Source organism: Portunus trituberculatus, chromosome 9 (assembly GCF_017591435.1).
Source record: "Portunus trituberculatus isolate SZX2019 chromosome 9, ASM1759143v1, whole genome shotgun sequence".
Taxonomy (NCBI): domain Eukaryota; kingdom Metazoa; phylum Arthropoda; class Malacostraca; order Decapoda; family Portunidae; genus Portunus; species Portunus trituberculatus.
In genome coordinates, this window is record NC_059263.1 from 1,836,299 (window position 1) to 1,857,500 (window position 21,202).

General features: G+C 43.9%; 1 protein-coding gene across 1 annotated transcript in view; it reads right to left on the reverse strand.

Annotated features, from left to right (window-relative positions):
• The window catches only part of LOC123501181 (myomegalin-like), a 44,541-nt gene that overhangs the window by 5,272 nt on the left and 18,067 nt on the right, over nucleotides 1-21,202 (reverse strand). The window contains 10 exon segments of the mRNA XM_045249832.1: nucleotides 352-780; nucleotides 782-2,851; nucleotides 3,948-4,145; nucleotides 4,599-4,826; nucleotides 5,447-5,602; nucleotides 6,073-6,350; nucleotides 7,642-7,822; nucleotides 9,534-9,707; nucleotides 10,448-10,647; nucleotides 11,685-11,749. Of these exon segments, the coding sequence (XP_045105767.1) occupies nucleotides 352-780; nucleotides 782-2,851; nucleotides 3,948-4,145; nucleotides 4,599-4,826; nucleotides 5,447-5,602; nucleotides 6,073-6,350; nucleotides 7,642-7,822; nucleotides 9,534-9,707; nucleotides 10,448-10,647; nucleotides 11,685-11,749 (3,979 nt within the window).

Here is a 21,202-nt window from a genome sequence, read left to right on the forward strand (position 1 = left end):
GCCCCTCTGCCACCCATGTGTAAACCCACAGTATTCACTGCATCTATTTTAGTCTTGTGTCAAATATGGCTGGTTATCTGGAGGGAGTAACAGGCACATGATTGACTGACACACAACAGAACAAACCCTTGAGACAGCACAGAGCATACACCAATAGTTAAATATAAGTCAACAAAGACTACAACTTAAAGTGGTATCCTCCTCCACACTAACTATTCACTGCTCATTTCCATCTGTGTGTGACAAGTAATGGACATTGGATTTTGTTATAGTCTGGCATCACAAAAAGTAGTGGTTAAGTGTGGTATAATGTTATCAGGTGAGGTGAAGGAAAGATGGTGATATGTTCACCTGTATGGCTGTAGTAAGGTGGAGGAACCTGGCTTCATCCTGGGGATGGGCAGTGAGGGCAGCCTCCAGCTGGTCCCGCAGCTGGTCATTGTTGACAATTGCCTCTTCCAGCTTTCCCCGAAGACCTCTGATTTCCTCAAGTAGTGGAGCAGGGAGAGTCAACACACCCGGGGCCGGCTCTACGACCAAGGCAGGACTAGCTTCCTCTGCTCCAACGGCAGCATCAGCTGTCTCCCCTTTGTGAGTCTCCACGCTCTTGTCACTAGTGGAGGGGCGTTGGTGGTGGAGTGAGGGCAGCAGCTGCTGGTTGAGGGTCTGGTAGATATTGAGCTCAGCCCTCAGGGTGTCATTGAGCTGCTCCACAGCCCTCAGCTTGGTGGTGACTCGCCGCAGCTCAGCCACGTCAGACCGTCGCTTGGATGCCTTGCTGGTTGGAGGCTGGGGACAGGAGTGGTGCTGAGACAGGATCCTCGGGGGCAACTTCTGCTTCAGATTCTGATGTGAGGGCAGCGTTGGAACGAAGCTGGTGAGGGCGAGATAAGGAGCGGTCCGGCCCACCACACAAGCTACTGGTGTCCAGACCAATTCTGGCTAGTGAGACATTTCTATCAGGTTCACTCCAAGCCTCACTCTCTGAAGGAGACACTGGGGCCCATGTTTGTTCTTGGCTCACTCCCAGCCTGTTGGTGCCCTCCTTGTGCTGTTGCTGTTGCTGCTGCTGTTGTAGGTATTCCAAGTGGGCAGCATGTGCTTTGATGGCTGTGTCAGTGGAAGAGGCACTCTTAGGAGCCCAGAGAATACCTTGGTCTGAGGCAAGATAGCTCTCACCTTCCACTGGAGCCACTGAACTCTCACTGTCCTGCAGGAGGTGGAGGGGAGGTGGGGGCAGGGGTTCTGACAGGTCAGCGGAGGAGCCGTGGTGGTGGTGGGGCAGGCCTTGGTCTTTGAGCCGTGCCACTTCTGCTTGGAGTTCACTGATGACCTTGGCTTGTTCACTTAACTGTTGGTTGCTCTTGACCAGCCTCTCAGTAAGACAAGACATATTTTGAGACATGACTTCACATTCCTTAGTCTCAAGCTTCTTCTGGAAGGCTCCTCCTTGTACTAAAACATCATCTTGAGACAGAGTTTCATCCACAAGAGTTTCTTGGCCAGGACATTCATGGGTCTCAGATAAAGTGTCTTCATGCAGGCTCCAAGAGGAGGTGGAAAGGAGTGAGGGGTCAGCCTGCTCTGACACATCCACCCCTATCATGAGGGACATGGAGAGGGAACGGGACAGTGCTCGAGACTCATCAAGGGTCTTGTGCATGGAAGCCACCTGACTGGGGCACAGCTGGCTGAGGTCGATGAGTCCTTGCTCCTCCAGCTCCAGAATGCACTCTAGGAAGTCCGCAAGTTCCTCCAGACGTGTTCTTAGCAAGTCACAGGCATTGTGGGAGTCGGCCAGCCTCTTCCTGAGAGATGTGATCTCCTGTTTGTGTCGACGCAGAGCTTCCTTGTATTTGCAGACATTCACTTGATTCAGCTGCTGACCAATCTTCTTCTTAGTAGCCTGCAGCTCTTCACACAGCACCTCCACCTGACCTTGGAAATCACCTGTGGGCTTGTGCTGCTCCTGCTGCTGCTGCTGCTCCTCCACCTGACAATTGCCTCTGTTCTCAGCCAGCCCTCCATTCTGTGACGAGCTTTTGGGGACTGCAATCGGATGGTTCTGATCCTTGAAGGTTTGCTGAAGGATGGAAAGCTTATTGTTGAGGTCACTGCGCTCAAGCCTCAGTGCTCTGGCTTCCTCCCTCACCATATTTACCTCCCGCTGTAATAGCTGCACTGCTAGTCCGCTGTCTTCTGTCAGACTCAAATTAAGAGGCCGATTCACTGTCACCACATCTGGCCCACACGAGCCAGCCACCACAGTGACCTGGGCCACACTTCCAGCCACTGGCTTCCCTTCTTCTGCCAATCTGGCCCTCAGTCTCAGCAGCTCTTGCTCTTTAGCCTCCAGCTGCCCCTGGGAGGTGGTGGTGAGGCAGGCCAGTTTGTCCTGGAGACGCTCCACTTCACGATTCCTCTCCCAAAGCTCTCTGTTCACAAGGTCCTGCATGTCTGCATTTTTCTTTCTAAGCTCATCTTGAAGGTTCTCCAGCTCCCCCTTTTTGGTCTGAAGCTCTACCTTCACTTGAGCCAGCTGGTCCTGCAAATCTTCCACCACATCTTGATTGGTTTTCAGTTGGCCTTCCCTGTTGTTCATGTCACTCTGCAGGGCCTGCAGCTGGCCCTCTAATCTGGCCACCTGCTCTGCCTTCTCCCGCAGCCCAGCCTCACGCTCTTCTGTCTCCTTGGCATGGAGGTGCTTCTGGTTCTCCAGATCATTCAGTTTTTCATCAAGTTGTTCCTGGAGCCGTGTCAGGCGGTCCTGGGCCTGGCTGAGGGATAGCTTGTGTTCGGCCTGCAGTGCCACCATCTCATTCTTGCGTGATTCCAGCTCAGCCCACAGTCGCTGTTGAGATGAGACACATGGTAAGTCCATGTCACCTCAAATATGAAACACAGTAATCAACACAAACACAGAAGATTTGCTCACCTGTTGGTACACACACTTGCCAGCAGGAATAAAGCAAACAGGCATGGTAGGAGACACCAACAGGAGAAGTCACAAGACATTCATTCCTTACTGTTTTATTACGGGGACAAGCAGAACAGTCACAAATCAGTGCAGGCAAGAGAGCAAAACATGCATAGATGAGGACAAGATAAGCACACAATTAACACATCCACTAGATAAAATAATTCAAAATCTGAGCTTTATTTACATAACAACTAGCACTAAAAATCAATAAAGCAATGGTTACTAGCATTGTAATAAAAAAAATTATCAGAAAATTACTAAAAGGGCTCAAGAATAAGACATTACAAGCTGGCACACACATTAAAGAGTTCAAGGTAAGCTTAAACATTCTTTGAGGTTTGGACAACCATGCCAATAACCAGTTCACAATTTATTAGGAAAACTGTATATTAGTAGGCTGGCAGCAGCAGTGTCTGTGAGAGAAGGCAGTGTGAATAACTCCCCCACATGAAGTAGCAGAGGGCACTTGCTGGGTTGCAGGGAAGGAAGGTTGTTGCTTAAAATGTTGCTGAGGGAAGCTATGAAGGGAAGGGGGCATTAGATGGTGGTGACTGGTGTTGTGGAGCAGCAAGTTCTGGGGAGGAGGGGATATGGTGGGTGGGGATGAGGCTGGATGTGTGATAGCAATTAAAGGACAGATGGAATAAGTCTGAGAAAGCGACATGCAGGAATTCCCATCATAGCAATTTGGATCAGGGTTTGCATACATGCAGTTCTGAGTTATGTTCCTGCCCCCCACCACTCTACTCAACCTCTCCCCAAACCCCTGAGCTGCTGAGGTGGGGGGAGCCTCAAGTGCCCCTCTCACATTCAAATCTGCTATGGCATTTTCACTCTCTCTATGCAGGTGATGAGGAGCAACTACCACACTTTTCACCTCATTCTCAGGGTCTATACACCTCCTTTGGTTAACATAGGATATGAGGGCACCACCAACAATGCCGCTCTCCATGTTGGCCAAACATACCTCATTTTCTTCCTCAGCCATCTCCTTCACCCCGTCCTCGCCTCCACTTGTCTCTGCCTCCCACTTGGCCTTCTTCAGCATGTCGAGTGTCTCCTTCAACTCTGCCACCAAGTCCCGCACCTTCTTCTCCTTCCGTTTCAACTCCTTCTTCAGGTTGACTATCTCTTTATCCCGTGCGTGGACCTCCTCCGCAAAGGTCTGAGTGAAGGTACACACTTTGTTTGGATGACACAAGTACTAACTTATGGTTCCCTGACATATGTGGTTATTCATCTACACACATCATTGCAACTATGGGTTCTTGGACTCATGGTATCTTTACAGTTGTGCTAAAATGTGGTGCAAGTTGGTGCAGATAAATAAATAAAGCATTGAAAAGTTCTGAATAATTTTATACCTGTTGCTTGATTTTCTCTTTGCATAATTATGGAATACTAATAAAGTTGAGTAGCATCAAGACTTATAAGGTTAAAGTAAGTGTAATTTCTAAAACAGTGCAAGTCATCACAGTACATACACATCAAACACATGAGAATGAAAAACTACTAATTCACCCCAACTCTCCAGAACAAGAATAGCAAAGAAAATGTAATGAAGTCACAAATCCTTCAACAAATCCCCTCAGCCTGACCTTTCCCACACCACACTGACCTGTATCACCTCACATGATTTATCCATGCCTTGGGTCAGCTTGGCCACCTTCTGCTCATACTCCTCCACTTTCTGCTCCATGTCCGCCAGCTGCTTCTGTTTCTCATCCAGCGTGATCTGTATCTCCACCAGTATCTTGTTCTGCTGCTCAATCTGCTCTATCTTCTCCTCAATGATCCGGTCTCGCTCAACTATTTCCTGCACCTTCACCTCGATCTCTGGCTCAACCTGCAGAGGGGTGGAATGTGGCTCAAGTAGGGGATTGGAACATGTGACTTTCTGGTGTAGCTATCAACAAAACAAGACAGCAAATATGAAGAAAACAATGCAGGAAAAAAAGTGTCTAGTGTGGCTGAGAAGAGAACAAGATAGGATATATAGGATCTAGTATGGCTTTGAGAATAGGACAGGTTAGGTTAGGTTCTAGTGTGGCTATGAAGAAAACAAGACAGGAAAAGTGTCTAGTATGGCTGAAAAGAGAATGGGATAGGATATATAGTCTAGTATGGCTATGAAGGAAATAGGAGAGGAAATATATGTGTCTACTGTGGTTAAGAGGAAAACAAGACAGGAAAAACATGTCTACTGTGGCTAATAGAACAGGAGAGGAATATGGATGTCTAGTGAGGTTAGGAGGAAAATACAACAGGGAATATAAGTATCTTTTTTTAAGTTTTTGTTGTCCTTGGCTGACTTACATAAAAACAAAAAGCAAATAAATAAAAAGAAAGAAAGAAAGAAAGAAAAGATTGAACGGAATAGGTCAGGGTATGTGTGAATGAAGGTGTGCTGGGGATCAGACTGGTGAACTGGTGAAGGGCACAGGAGAGTGACTGGAGGAGACTTACCCGATGCAGGTCCTGGTGGAGGCTCTGTATGAGGTGGTCCTTGGCAGCAATTTCTGAATGCTGCAGTTCTAGTTCCTGCATTGCCGCCTCCACCTTCTCATCCTTCTCTGCCACCTCCTGCTCCAACTGCCTGATTTTCTCCACCTTCTCCTCCACCTGCCAAACACACAGGTAGATCAGTGCTGGTCTCCTCACTGATGCTACTCCTGCCTCTATCTTGCTTCATTCAAATGGTTTATTGACTCAGAATGAACATAACTTCAGGAGAGGCACATTACAAAAGGTTACACTACATACAATACTAAAATAAATACAGTACAGAAACATGCATACCTAGACATTCTTTTTAGGAGATAAAGGAATAAGACAAAATTCTGACACTGGAACTCCACACAACCTGCTTCTGTATTTCCATCTTCCTATGACCCAAATTAATTTAAGAGGGAGATTTCAAGACATCACATTCTTATGGCTAACTCTCTCTCTCTCTCTCTCTCTCTCTCTCTCTCTCTCTCTTGGACCTGCTTGGGACTGGCATCTAAATGGGACTTTCTGTTTAGTCATTTTTGTTGCTGTTGGCCAGATTTCTCCCCCTCCTTACAAAGACGAAGAAGAAGAAACATTACCTCCTTCCTTAGATTGGCAAGGTCTTCCTCCAACACAGCCGCTGTGTCCTGCCTCTTTGCCAGTTCCTCCTCCAGCTCCTCCACTCGACCCTCCAGCTCCACTACCCGTTCCCGTAGCTTCTCCACTTCACTTCCCTCCTCCTCCTCCTCCTCCTCCTCCACTCCCGGCAACTGCTGCTCATAATCGCTGACAACTGAACCTTCCTCAGCAGCAGGGGTGGGTTGGCTCCTCTCCAGGGCAGCAGCATCTGGAGCCACTGACGGCAGACTGAACACACCTGAGGACAAAGATCACATAGTTGTCTCATCCACATTGTACACACAGACACACACACACACACATTAGCCATAAAGTTTGAGACATTGTTCACAGATTAAGGAAGAACATCTCAACTGAATATAATCACACAGGGAGTTTCAAAGATTGATAGGCATGATGAGTGAAAAAAAAAGTAGGTGTTTTTAATATATGAGGACTCCAGTGTATTAATCTGATGGCTTCTTGCAGCTTCCTTTATGTTCTTGTACAGCTGAAGAATAATCTGTCATCCAAACTCCTTTACTTGGATTACAAGAACAAAACACCCTCATGAAAATTAAATCTCTATATGGTTTGTCTAACACTAAGACACAGGAACCTGGTCACTCTAAAATCTGCCATCCAAACCTCTTTAATTACGTTACAAAAACTAAATTTCTATACACTATGTCAAATACCAACAAGACACAGGAATCTGGTCACTTTAAAATCTGTCATCCAAACCACTTTACTTGGGTTACAAGACCAAAACACCCTGATGGAACTTAAATCTCTATACGCATCGACTAACACTAACAAGACACAGGAAGTTGGTCACTTTAAAATTAACTCCAGTGAGCCCAGCAACTTGGCTCTCCCCCAAGACACTACTGAAGCCCTGGGACCACACTGTCGCCTGACTGCTCAAGGTGAGGAGGGCCACAGTCAGGGGTGGGCAGGGGCAGCTTGGCCCTCACTGACTGGCTGTGTGGCTATCCTCTTATTTTTATACTGTTGTGTAGTGTTCTTTTACAAGTCTAAACAATGCCCTTATGCATGTGTGTGTGTGTGTGTGTGTGTGTGTTAGAGAGAGAGAGAGAGAGAGAGAGAGAGAGAGAGAGAGAGAGAGAGAGAGAGAGAGAGAGAGAGAGAGAGAGAGAGAGAGAGAGAGAGAGAGAGAAATGATCAAGACCATTAAGTCAACTCTGGAATTCTTCAGTTTCATTCAGTTTTTCCCCCTTACCAGGACTTGGAGTATTCAAATTGAGGAGAGCCAAACCTAAACATCTTCACTAAAGTAGCTAACTAGAACAAAAACATTCACTACACATAATTTTTTTAGGGGAGAAATAATTAAGACATCCTTTTTTAAAATTATGAAGCCTTGGCTCAGCAATCATGTAGAAATAAATAAATACACAAACACCACATTTAAAACAGAACAGAATCCAGAGAGTTGAGATAATTAAGCAACCTTTTTAAAGTATGGAAGTCTACCTAACCTAACTTAACCTAATGCCATACTTAAAACAGAAGGGCCAGTGACTCACCTTGTACTGGGGAGTGAGCTGTAAGGGGGTTGGGATAGGTGGTGAGATCCAGGGGGTCACTGGGGGGGTTGAGGGCAGCTTCCCCCTCCTCTGTGCTGAATGCTAGGCCGCACAGTTGGGTCAGCTCCCCTAGACGGCCCTGTGCCCCCTGCTGCAGCTGCTCACAGTACCCATCCACCTCCTGCAGGACCACAAACACTGTATTAGTAACAGATTCTCTCCTCTTCCTCCTCCTTACTCCAATATTCAAAGGCTGCATTAGTAACAACTCCTCTCCTCCTTTTCCTCCTCCTTACTCTTATATTCAAAGACCATATTAATAACAGCTCTTTTGTTCCTCTTCCTCTCCTTACTCTAATAATTAAAAAACTGCATTAATATAATTTCTGTTCCTCTTCCTCCTCCTTACTCCAATATTCAAAGGCTGCATTAGTAACAACAACTCTCTCCTCTTCCTCCTCCCTACTCCTATATTCAAAGACTGCATTAATAACAGGTCCTCTCCTCCTCTTCCTCCTCCTTATTCCTATATTCAAAAGCTGCATTAATAACAGGCTCTCTCCTCTCCCTCCTCCTATATTCAAGTTGCAACGGATGGTAATCAGCACAACTGAGGCACTAAAGGTTATTACATTAGGTTTGAAAAGGATGATATTGCTCATTATGTAACCCTCATCTCTCCCTACTCCCTGCCTATTCCTACAGCAAAGCCACAGGGGACGCTAGCTAGTACATTATAAGTAGTAGTAGTAGTGGAAGACTGCACAACTAGCAGCGAGAGAGGGCGTGAGCTACAGTAATCCTCCAGTGAGTGATGTATTTGCAGTGAGATAACGCCCCTCCATTCACACGCCCTTCACTAGTGGCAAGAAGAGAGAGAGAGAGAGAGAGAGAGAGAGAGAGAGAGAGAGAGAGAGAGAGAGAGAGAGAGAGAGAGAGAGAGAGAGAGAGTACCCACAAAAAAATTCCACCTTTGAAGTCTAATATTTTGTGCTACCCTCATATTTGTTTTTACCAAGTCGGAAGTCTTCTTGTCTGGCTGTTTTGTACTGTGTGTGTGTGTGTGTGTGTGTGTGTGTGTGTGTGTTTTTGGCGTCTACCTCCGTCTGGTCTGTTTCCTCAAGCCTCGCCTCAGCCAGCCCGCCAGAGTGAGCACCTGTCTGTCTGTCTGTCTGCCTGCCTGCCTGTGTGTGTGTGTCTCGCCGTGTCTTCCCCCTACCACACCCAGCAATCTTTCCCAATCACATTTGTCTTTCGTTTAGCTGAAGAGGAAGCTGTATTGATGTATCTACGAGTACTTGATGAGAGAGAGAGAGAGAGAGAGAGAGAGAGAGAGAGGAAATTGTGAAACTGCGCCACACTACTGCATTCAAAAAGGCTCTAGTTGAAGTGACAAGTTTTTAAGGCAAATCTTATCCTTCTAGCGCCAGATAAACACAATATCTACATTATCAACAACAAAAACGCTAGAGAGAACCGGACAAATCATATAAACAACCTTGAAAAGACAGCAATGGTGAAAGAGAGTGACAGAGCAAAGCATTTCAGAACAAACAACAGTAATGGTGTAATGGTGATAGAGTGAAAGAGACGGCCAAATTCAAAGACGCCTTGCTCTCACGACAGTTTTTCAAGAGTCCCTGTAGACGACTCGCCTGTGGTTTTCAAGACAACTTCTGCTTACGATCAACTAGAAATCTTGCTAATCCATCACCAGAACCATACAAATACTCTTATAAACATGAGTATCTTCAACTTAACCCTTTAAAATAGTCGTCGTGAGAGACCAAATCGTTTCTGAATACAGGTCACAGAACAAAACATTTCAAAATAAACATAGCCCCGCCAGGCCCACCCCAGCCCATCTTGCCACGCCCTAAACCACCACCCACCTTCTGCAGTGCCTGGATCTGTTGGTTGAGGTGTTCAGTCTCCAGGGCGTGTTGGTGGCGAGCCTGTGCGAGCTGGTCCTGGTAGTGGTGCTCTAAGCTGGCCAGGGCTGTAGACGCCTGCCGCACCAGCTCCTGTTTGTCGTACAGCTCCTGCTTCAGCGCCTCCGTCTCCACCTGCGTCAGAAGTGGAGATGAGGGTGTTGTGGGTTTGTTAATAAAGGAGATGCGATAGAGAATGCGTGGAGGGGGAATGCGTAGAGAAGGAATGCGTAAAGAGAATGAGTGAGGAAGATGCGTAAGAAGAGGATGAGTAAGAGGAAATGCGTAAGGTGAATGAGCAGGGAGAATAAATAAGGAGGAAATGCGAAAGGGAAAATGAGTAAGGTGTATGGGGAATGCATAAGGGGAATGAGTGAGGGAGGATAAGGGAAGATGCGTAGGGGAAATGCATAAAGGGGATAAGTATGGGGAAATGCATAGGGAAAATACGTTAGGAGGAATGAGTGAGGAGGAATGTGTAAGGGGAATGCGAAAGGGGGATGAGTGAGGGGGAATGCGTAGTGTGGAATGAATGAGGGGAAATGTGTAAGGAGAAAGCTTAATGAGGAGTAAGTGAGGGGAATGAGTGATGGGGAATGCGTATGGGGGAATGAGTGAGGGGAAATTTGTCAGGAGGAATGCGTAGAGATCAGGTCAGGTCAGTCAATTCCAGCTGAAGGTCACAACAGACATCTCATCTTATCTTTAATGGGGTTAAGAGGTTAATTTGGGTTAAGCTTCTCTACCTCTCAACAACAACAACAACAACAACAACAACAACAATAATAATAACTAAATCAATAAAATCAAGTAATAAAAGTCAAAGAACAGTGCCTCCCTCCTCTCTCTCTCTCTCTCTCTCCGCAGTGACGCACCTTGAGTTCAATGTTTGTCCTGTAGAGGTCATCCTTGTCGTCTCGGTCGCACTTCTGTCCCATGCGCTCCTCCAGGAAGTAGATGCGGAGCTTGAGGGCGAAGTTGTCCTTCTTCAGGGTGGCTAGCTGCTCCTCGTACTCCTTCATGGTGCGTCCGCGGAAGGGGGACGCCTTGCCTGGTGAGCGGCCTCCCCAGGACACTGTTCAGGGGAGGGGAGGGATTGTGAGTCGGGAGGGTATAGTGAAAGTGATAGCTTGTGCGTTCTCTCTCTCTCTCTCTCTCTCTCTCTCTCTCTCTCTCTCTCTCTCTCAAAGGAAGAAAGATGAAAAGAAATGAGGCTTAGAGGATGTTAAGTTGAGGAGAAGGAGGAGGAGGAGGAGGAGGAGGAGGAGGAGGAGGAGGAGGGAGAGAAAAAAAAGAAAAGAAGAGGATGCGACAGGAAAACAACAACAACAACAACAATAACAGGAGGAGGAAAAGAAAATACAAAGAAAAACATCAGCAACAGGAGGAGAAAAGTAAGAAGACTTGGAGGAGATGAGAGCATTAGGTCAGTCACTGAAGGAGAAGGACGGAAGGAAACTGATCACAGGAAGCGGAAGGAGGGAAAGAGGAGGAGGCAGGTCAGATCAGGTCATGGGGTCACGCACTGGGGTCACGGGTCAAGAGGAGAGTGAGGGGAAGCTGGGGGTCAAATTACGAGGCTTAGGTACGAGGCTGAGATGAGGTTAGGTTAGGCTATGGTTAGTTTAGGTTAATTTAAGTTAGGTTAGGTTAGATTGAGTTGAGTTGGGCAGGATTGGCTTGGGTTAGGTCAAAGTAAGGTTAAAATTGAGGTTAGGTTAGGTTCGGGTTAAGTTTGGGTTGAGTTGTGTTGGGCAGGGTTGGGTTAGGCTAGATAGGTTACGTCAGGGGTTAAGTCAGGTTAGGTTAGGTTAGGTTGGGTTGGGTTAAGCTTGAGTTGTGTTGGGCAGGGTTGGGTTAGGCTGGATGGGTTGGGTTTGTTAACTTCCTTAGGTTGGGTAAGGTAAGACATTCTTCAGATAAGATTGGAATAAGTTAGGTAAGATAAGGCTGGGTTAGTTTAGCTCAGACGGGGTAACATTAGACAAATTAAGGTAAGATACTATCAACTTAAGCAAGTCGAATAAGGCAAGGTAAGAGGACGAAGCAGTGCAAGATAAGGCAATAAAATACAATGTAAGGTCAGCTCAGATCAGGTCAGGTCATACTTACAGGATATTTGACCGCTGGCATTGGAGTCGAGGCTGGACGCATCTTGCAGCTGTCCGGGTGAGCCACTGCAGGGAGGGAGAGAGAGACAAGTGTTACCCAAGAGGTCAGGTTACCACAATTCATATCCCCTCACTGCTCCACCGCCATATGACCCTCGTGTTGTGGCCCCTTAGGTTAGGTTAAGTGAGGCTGGTCTGGTTTAGGTTATATAAAGTAACATAAGATAAATCAACCTTTTTTTTATGTAAGAGGGACAGCTGGCCAAGGAAAAGAAAGAAAGAAAAGAAAATAGGAGTTAGCCAAACATAATTATCAAACCAACCTGTTACTTTTACCCTCAACTGAATATGTACACCTCCACACACCCCTCGTTACCACACACCTTCAGCCATAACGAAAATAAGATAAGAAAATAAAGAAAAAATAAATAAAAATAGATAAATAGAATAGAAAATACAAAATCAATCAAAACAACTGCATCCACATCCAGATCCTATCCACCACCACCACCACCACCAAGCCACCAGCATCCACCCAACGGTCAGCTCCACATAAAGGAACCGTTGCCATCCCTCCCTCCCTCCACTCCACTCCACTCACCACACACCCCACCCCCCTCCACCACCCTCCACTCAGACCACACTCAACCCCACTCTCTCTTCTACCCACCCTGCGAGCAATGTATAGTGTAGCATGAAAGAGATATGTACACACACACACACACATACAGTCTCTTCCTCTCTCTCTCTCTCTCTGCTTTTCTTTCTTTTTCATCTCTTTCTTATTCTCTTCATTTCTTTCTATATCATTTTTATCTTATTCAAGTTTTCTTCACGTATTTCTTTCATCATGTATGCATTTTTCCTCTCTTCCTTTCTTTCTATCCGGTTTTTCCCTTTTCTTTTATTTATACACCCTTCATTTACTATTCATTATTAAATCATTTGTATATACCTATCTATTATATATCATTTTTTACCTTGTGACCAATAATTTTAATCCTCTTGTTATTCATTGTTATTATTCAAGGTTACTCTCTCTCTCTCTCTCTCTCTCTCTCTCTCTCTCTCTCTCTCTCTCTCTCTCTCTCTCTCTCTGTGTGTGTGTGTGTGTGTGTGTGTGTGTGTGTGTGTGTGTGTGTGTGTGTAAACATACATAGCTATACATGATACGCAACCAGCTGTGGAGTTTGTGTGTGTGCCAGCGAGAGGTCGTCACTAACAGAGAGAGAGAGAGAGAGAGTTAGGTAAGATACTTTGCCTACATGTCCCAATCTCCTCTCTCTCTCTCTCTCTCTCTCTCTCTCTCTCTCTGTGACGCTTGCAACACCGGCTTCAGAATAATTGTCCTGTCCGTCTTCCTTCCTTGGCTTCACGAAGGAGGAGGAGGAGGAGGAGGAGGAGGAGGTAGGTAAGACATGCTAAAAAGATTCAGATAAGAAAACCGGCAGAAAAGGAGATGGTGGTAGAGGAGGAGGAGGAGGAGGAGGAGGAGGAGGAGGAGGAGGAGGAGGAGGAGGAGGAGGAGGAGGAGGAGGAGGAGGAGGAGGAAGATGGGTTCAATCAAAGGAGAATGATTTTTACCAAGGACCTTCTGAACCTTGACGACGCAGAGAGAGAGAGAGAGAGAGAGAGAGAGAGAGAGAGAGAGAGAGAGAGAGAGAGAGAGAGAGAGCTAACCCACCCACACACACACACACACACCATCACTCACACAAACACCAAACAAAACTTACTAATCAATCACTGAGTTGTGTCTCCTGCCGCACGTGTAGCACATTTCACCAGTAACACTATAAGCCCACTAACACCAGCAACACCAGTAATATCAAGAGTAACACCAGTCAGTCAACACGTCCCCTGGTATTGAGGTAGCAGTCGTATTTGAGGTAGTTGTATTGGCTGGTGTATAGTAACTCTTGTTCTGAATCCGCTTTGCTCTCTCACCGCGACAATTTTCCAAGATCACAGAGATGATTTTTTTTTTAAGTTCTCAAGAGCATTCCACGACTTAGTATCACGTAAATCTCATTAGTCTGTGGCTCAAACTATAAAATGCACTCTTAAAATCACGTGTCACTTTAATCAGAAAGTTTTGGATGGAGTAGAGGTGCTAAAACCGTAGAAACAGCCTTTAAAATATGTGCCACTTCAACCAGAGGCTTTTGAACAGTAGAAGCGCAGGGCATGTGTTTCAGAATAATGGTGCTAAGATGCCCTTCCTGCCTTCCTGTCCTCTTTCCAAGGCCACGGAGATGACTAGCCAGGTTCTGAAGAGCGTTTCACCAGTTAATACGACATAAATCTCGTTAATCTGTGGCTAAAATCGTAGAAGCAACCTTACAACACGCGTCACTTCAACTAGAGGCCTTTGATTGAAAAGCAGGTGCTACAACGGTAGAAACACCTCTAAAAACACGTGTCACTTTAACTAGAGGTTTTCCAGACGGGTAGAGATGCTAAAACCATAGAAACACCTTTAAAAACAGGCGTCACTTCAACTAGAGGCTTTGAAAGTAGTACAGGTGCTAAAACCGTAGAAACACCTCTAAAAAACATGTGTCACTTCAATTAGAGCCTTTTCAAAATCATACAGGTGCTTAAACTGTAGAAACACCTCTAAAAACACGTGTCATTTCAACTAGAGGCTTTTCAAACCATAGAAACACACTTAGAAACACGTGTCACTTCAATTGGAAGGTTTAGAGTAGTGGAGGTGAGGCGCACATGTGTTTTAGAATAATGGTGTTATGACGTACTGCTTTCCTGGCTTCCGTAATGGTGACGTCAATTGTTGTTATGATAAGCCAGCCACGCAGGTCGCCCGAGAGATCGTGTCTTGGAGCAAACTGAAGAAATGTCAACAGAGGACTCCATTCTTTGCTAACTCCGTGTGTGTGTGTGTGTGTGTGTGTGTGTGTGTGTGTGTGTGTGTGTGTGTGTGTGTGTGTGGAAGGCACTGTTTTTGTTGTTATTAGTGTTGGTGTGAAGGGAATTTAGCATCAATCGAGTTCATACAGAATTCTACGTTACCATAAAAATAGAATGAGAAGCAAATGGAAAGAAAACAAGGTAGATAGAAAAAAAGAAGATAAAACTAGAGATAGAAGAAAAGATAGAAAGACAACTCTATAAAAGGAAAAGAAAACAAAAACAAGAAAAACGAAAGAAAAAAACAAAAGAAAGAGAAATAAAAATATAAAGAACCACAAGTGAAGAAGGAAAATAAAATAAAAAAAAGACAACTCGACAAATAGAATAAGAGAAAACGAAAGAAAGAACGAAACAAAGATAGAAAGATAACTGTAGGAATAGAAAAAAAGAAAAAAGAAAACATATATAAAGAACTGCAAGTGAAAAGAGAGAAAGACCAAAGGAAAATAAAATAGAAGGAAACTCTACAAATGGAAAGAGAAAAGAAAGAAAGTACAAAAAGAAAAATATATATAAAAATAGCAAATGAAGACAAAAACTAAAAGAACACAAATCTGCAAATGATAAAAGAGAGAAAATGAAAAGAAAGAACGAAACAAAAATTGAAAAAAACAAAAACAAATGTATAAACAAAATGAAAAAGAAAATAGACAAAATGAGAAAAAATATAAGAACTGCAAATGAAGAAACAAACAAAACAAAAATAAAAAAAACATACACACACAACTTTGCAAATGAAAAAAAAAGAAGAAACAAAAGAAAGAACGAAACAAAAATAGAAAAACAAGTGTATAAACAAAAAAAGTAAAGAAAATAAAGACAAACTGAAAAAATAAGAACTGCAAATGAAGAAAAAAAAAAAAAAACTTTGCAAATGGAAAAAGAGAAGAAACAAAAGGAAGAACGAAACAAAAATAGAAAAACTACTATAAAGAAAATAAAAAAAAGAAAACAGACAAAAAAACGAACAAAAACAGAAAAGAAACAATTCTACACAAGAAAAACAGAGCAAAGATTTCAACACTCGGAGCAAGACGAGGAGATAAACCAAACATCTTACCAACTTTCAAGCACCAAACTTCACTAGCAACACTGGCTGGTGAGGACATGGGCGGTGTTGAAGCCAGCGTGACAGTGACAATGAGGTTCGTATTCTCAAACATTTCCCAGCTTCACCTCACTAATTCAAAAGGCTTCATCTAACCCCTTCAGTACCATGACGCGTTTCCATATTCACTCTGCTTACTATTTGGTGATTTTATTCAGCTTTAGAAACTTATGTTGGTATTAAAATAGTGAAGACTGTGGCCATTCATCTTCTCACCTCCATAGACCCTTCCTCGTGTCAATAAAATGGTCTAATCCTACACAAATCTCAAGGTAAAAATGTCTTCCAGTACTGTAGGTATCAATATAGTGAAGACTGTGGCCATTCATCGTCTCACCTCCACAGACCCTTCCTCGTGTCAATAAAATGGTCTAATCCTTCACAAATCTCAAGGTAAAAATGTCTCCCAGTACTGAAGGGGTTAGGTTTACACGATTTGTTCAGGTATTCTTACAGTCCTAGAGGCAGATTGACAAGATTTCTACATTATTAAGTACAGAAACACACTTGAAAACACCGCTAATCGTCTATGTGGCCTTGGAAAATAATCGTGGTGAAAGAGCAATGCATTTCTTATTACGGCACGCCCCCATACCCTCTCTCTCTCTCTCTCTCTCTCTCTCTCTCTCTCTCTCTCTCTCTCTCTCTCTCTCTGTATATCCATTGTTCCATCTCCTTCGCACAGACAGTCATTGAGGTTAGGGTGGGTTCGGGAGAGGGGAGAGGGGAGAGGGGAGAGGAGAGAGGGTGGTTTAATGAGGGTTTTCAAGTGTGTTTTCGTCAAGTGTGTTTTAAAAGGGTGTTATTAAGAGTGTGTTTAAGAGTGTTTCTAAGGTCGCAGTGATAGTTTAGCAGTTATTCTACTTTATTAGCAGGAAAAGTACATATAAAAGCACGATTTATCATTGAGAGAGAGAGAGAGAGAGAGAGAGAGAGAGAGAGAGAGAGAGAGAGAGAGAGAGAGAGAGAGAGAGAGAGAGAGAGAGAGAGAGAGAGAGAGAGAGAGAGAGAGAGAGAGAGAGAGAGAGAGAGAGCATTGACGTCAAGGGATTCAAGTCACAACTTAACATAACCTTATTATAATGATGCTGTGTGTGTGTGTGTGTGTGTGTGTGTGTGTGTGTGTGTGTGTGTGTGTGTGTGTGTGTGTGTGTGTGTGTGTGTGTGTGAGGAGGAGGAGGAGGAGGAAAATCTAGCATATTTTCCTCCTAAAAGTAAGAACATCATCGACAGTATCAAAACAACAACAACAACAACAACAACAACAACAATAATAATAATAATAATAATAATAATAATAATGTTAGCAAACGAGCGATTAAAGGAGATGATACGAGGTGCGTTGGGAGGAGGAGGAGGAGGAGGAGGAGGAGGAGGAGGAGGAGGAGGAGGAGGAGGAGGAGGAGGAGGAGGAGGAGGATGGCTTTAATCAAAGGAAGGTCACTTTACAAAATACTCGAGAGAGAGAGAGAGAGAGAGAGAGAGAGAGAGAGAGAGAGAGAGAGAGAGAGAGAGAGAATATGAGACACGACAACATCCCCGCAGATACAACAGCCCTACACACACACACACACACACACACACACACACACACAACAACTTACTCCTGAATCAACGAGTTATGACGCTTTCCACAGGTGCGGCACATAACACTCTTAAAAAGACCACTAACACCACAAGCACAAGTAACAGTAGCAGCAGGAGTAGTGGTGATGATGGTGGTGGTGGTGGTGACGGAGGCGCTGACGGAGGAGGAGCTGGTGGTGGTGGTGGTAGTAACAGTAGTACCCTTAAAACCTATGATCGTAGTGTGACGTCCCTGCGTGTTCCTGTCTTCTATATACCCTCGGCTGTCTGTCTACCTCCTCCTCCTCCTCCTCTCCTCCTCCTCCCGAAAAGTCACCTGTTTATCTCCCTCCCCCTAATCACATGTGCAGGGTGCCAGCTAATACATAAGCCCTGCCCACGTCATTACTGCAGGGGAAGATGGCAGGGCAGAGGACGCAGGGGGAGGAAGAAGGTGGGGGAAAAGATGCGTGGGAGGCAGAAGCAGTGTATGAAGGAAAATGAATAAAGGAAATGAAAAAGGGATAAGGAATAATTGTGTTGTGTATTCGTGATAGAAGTGATACTGATGAATAAATGAAGGAAGAAGGAAGAAATAAAAAGAGAGAAAGAGGTGCAGTGGTACGGGAGGGGAGAAGGAGGGGGTGGAGAAGTGCCAAGACAATAATGGAGTGACCAAATGGGAGGGGAGATGAAGTAAGGAGGGGTAGAAGGGAGAGGGGAAAGAGAAAAGAGGGAAGGACGGGGAGAGGGGAGGAAAGGAGGGGTCGATGGAGAGACAGGAGGTAAAGAGTACAGGGGAAGGAAGAGGTAAGGAGAGGTAAAGGGAGGGTAGGTCAGAAAGGGGTGGAGGGGAGGTGGCAATGAGGAGAGGCGAAAGGAGAATGAAGGAAGAGGAGATGAGAGAGGTTCAATAAGGGACGAAGGAGAGATAAGTGTGTTGTCAATAGAGAGCCTTTGTTCGCCGGGGAAAGGCTGGAAAACACGGAAAAGAAGAAGAAGAAGAAGAAGAAGAAGAAGAAGAAGAAGAAGAAACAGCAGAACAATAACAATAATAACATGGTCTTTTCCTCAGTGAAAACACAAAACACATAAAAAATAAATATATAAAAAAAAGTTTCCAGCCTTCTCATTTCGTCCTCATGTGTCGCTTTTCAGATACACGAAGGAATTGTACAGATGTGGAGACTCAGTAGTAGTATTAGTAGTAGTAGTAGTAGTAGTAGTGACAATTAAGACATCAACGAGCAACAACAGGAACAACAATGACGACGACGATGACAACAACAACAACAACAACAACAACAACAAAGATATAAATACAATACGGGGAAATCAAATGAGATAATGGCGGGCGTGAAGCCAAGGTGCAAAGGAGGAGGAGGAGGAGGAGGAGGAGGAGGAGGAGGAGGAGGAGGAGGAGGAGGAGGAGGAGGAGGAGGAGATCAAACGAGTTAGATACAAACATTAGGAGGAGGAGGAGGAGGAGGAGGAGGTATTTCTAGACTACCTGGCAGCTGGCATCACCACCACCACCACCACCACCAACAACAACAACAACAACACCAACCAATTATAAGCAGATATCCCGTTCATCACCACCACCACCCCACCACCACCACCACCACCACCACCACCACCAAGATTCATCACTTATATACATCCGCATAAACACCATTACAAAAATACAAAAGTCCACCTGACACCACATTTTCCTTTACAACAGAAAACGCAGGTGAATGGTGACAAAGAAAACGGTGCTATGGTGTTCTGTGGAGCGCGTCAGGTGTGTATATGTGTGTTTGTTTACATATTAGTGTGTGACTTGCATGACGCTATTCTGTTATATGGAGACCTGTGAAATGTAAACAAAATAATACAAGATAAATAAACGCCATGGTCTCTCAGCACGACTGTTTTCCAAGGCCACAGAGATAGTTAACCGGATTCTTGAGCGTTTCTCCTGTTAACCCCTTCAGCACCATGACGCGTTTTCATAATCATTCTACTTATGATTTGGCGATTTTTGTACACCTCTACAAACTTACATGGGGATTTAAATAGTGATAATTCTAGCCACTAATCTTCTCACCTCCATAGACCCTACCTAATGTAAATCAAATCGTCTAATCGTACACAAATCTCAAGGTAGAAATGTGTCCCAGTATTGAATGGGTTAATAACGTAGAAATATTGACTACTAACAGGGATATGCAAACAAGGGCGTTAATAAGCTGGATAGGATGTAAAGGGTTCAAATTTAAGGGATAGGCAAAATCATTAAGAATATAAAAAACAGAGTAAGACAAGAAAAAATATGTTAAAATACAAGGAGATATGGTTGGGTTAGGTTAGGTTAGGCTGGGTTAAGTTGGGCTGGGTTTGGTTTGGTTTGGTTTGGGTTAGGTTGGGTTAGGTTAGGTTATGTTGGGCTGGGTTTGGTTTGGTTCGGTTTGGGTTAGGTAAGGTAAGATTAAAAGTTAGATTATGTTATATAAAATTTCGGTTTAGGTTGTGTTAAGTTAGCCAAAAATTTTTATTTAGGTTTGGTTAAGTTAGGTTTGAGTTGAGCTATGTTAGATTTAGGTTACGTTAGGTTAAGTATAGGGAGACACAAATTCAAGCACTAATAATCAGGGTAGAACAAAAAATAAATAAAATCAACGCGTTTAAGATTAATGTAAGGGTTTGAACATCCCCAGAGTTCAAACCAAACTGAGACAAATTAATGATACAGTATTAATTAGAGCAACACAAGAAGTAACAGGTTTAAACATAAAAGATATACAAACAAATTTAACAAGTTTTAATCTGCATATGGGACAAGAACTCACGTGTTTAAGCCTGAATAGTGTGAATATTATGACGATTAAATACGACAGAGAAAGAATCATGTGGTTTTTAGTATGATTCACCCTTTCAGTACTGGGATGCATTTTTACCTTGAGATTTGTGTACGATTAGACCATTGACATTACGAAGGGTCTATGGAGATCAGATGATTAATGGCCAGTCGTCACTATTTTAATCATAAATTTCTGAAGCTGCACAGAATCACCAATCACGCGTTTCCATATTCATTCTGCTTACTATTTGGTGATTTTATACTTCAGAAACTCATGTGGGGGTATTAAAATAGTGAAGACTGTGGCCATTAATCTTCTGACCTCCATAGACTCTTCCTAATGTCAATAAAATGGTCTAATCACACCCAAAACTCAAGGTAAAAATGCGTCTTAGTACTGAAAGGGTTAAGGATGGGAATGATGGGTAGAAAGAGTTCAGGATGGGAATGATGGGTGGAGTTAAGGATGGGAATGATGGGTAGAAAGGGTATTGTGAGGTGAATGCCACGTGTATGCCTAGTGATTTCTTGCAGCTTCCTTATCTTCTTTTAGAGACTCAAGTGGGCGGGCAATGATAGCGGTGAAGGTTGTGGTTTGCCAGGGTAAATAGTTCCTAACCTTGAAAGTAAGTCAATAAACAAATAAACGAATGCAAATATGATCAAATAAAATGAAAAAATAAATGAGTAAATAAAACAAAACTAATGATATAACGTAATTTGATGCCCCTCCTGCTTTCAAATAAATAAATAAATAAATAAAAACGAATAAAAAATAATGATGTAATTTGATCTCTCTCTCTCTCTCTCTCTGTCTCATTAACCCCTTCAGTACTGGGGCACGTTTTCAAATTCCTTCTTGTTATGTGGAGGATTAAAAATAGTGAAGACTGTGGCCATTAATCTTCTGACACCCATAGACCCTTCCTAATATCAATAAAATGGTCTAATCGTACAGAAATCTCAAGGTTCCAGTACTAAAGGGGTTAAAAATAGTAACGATTATAGACATTAATCTTGTGACATCCATACACCCTTGCTAATATCAATTAAATGGTCTAATCCT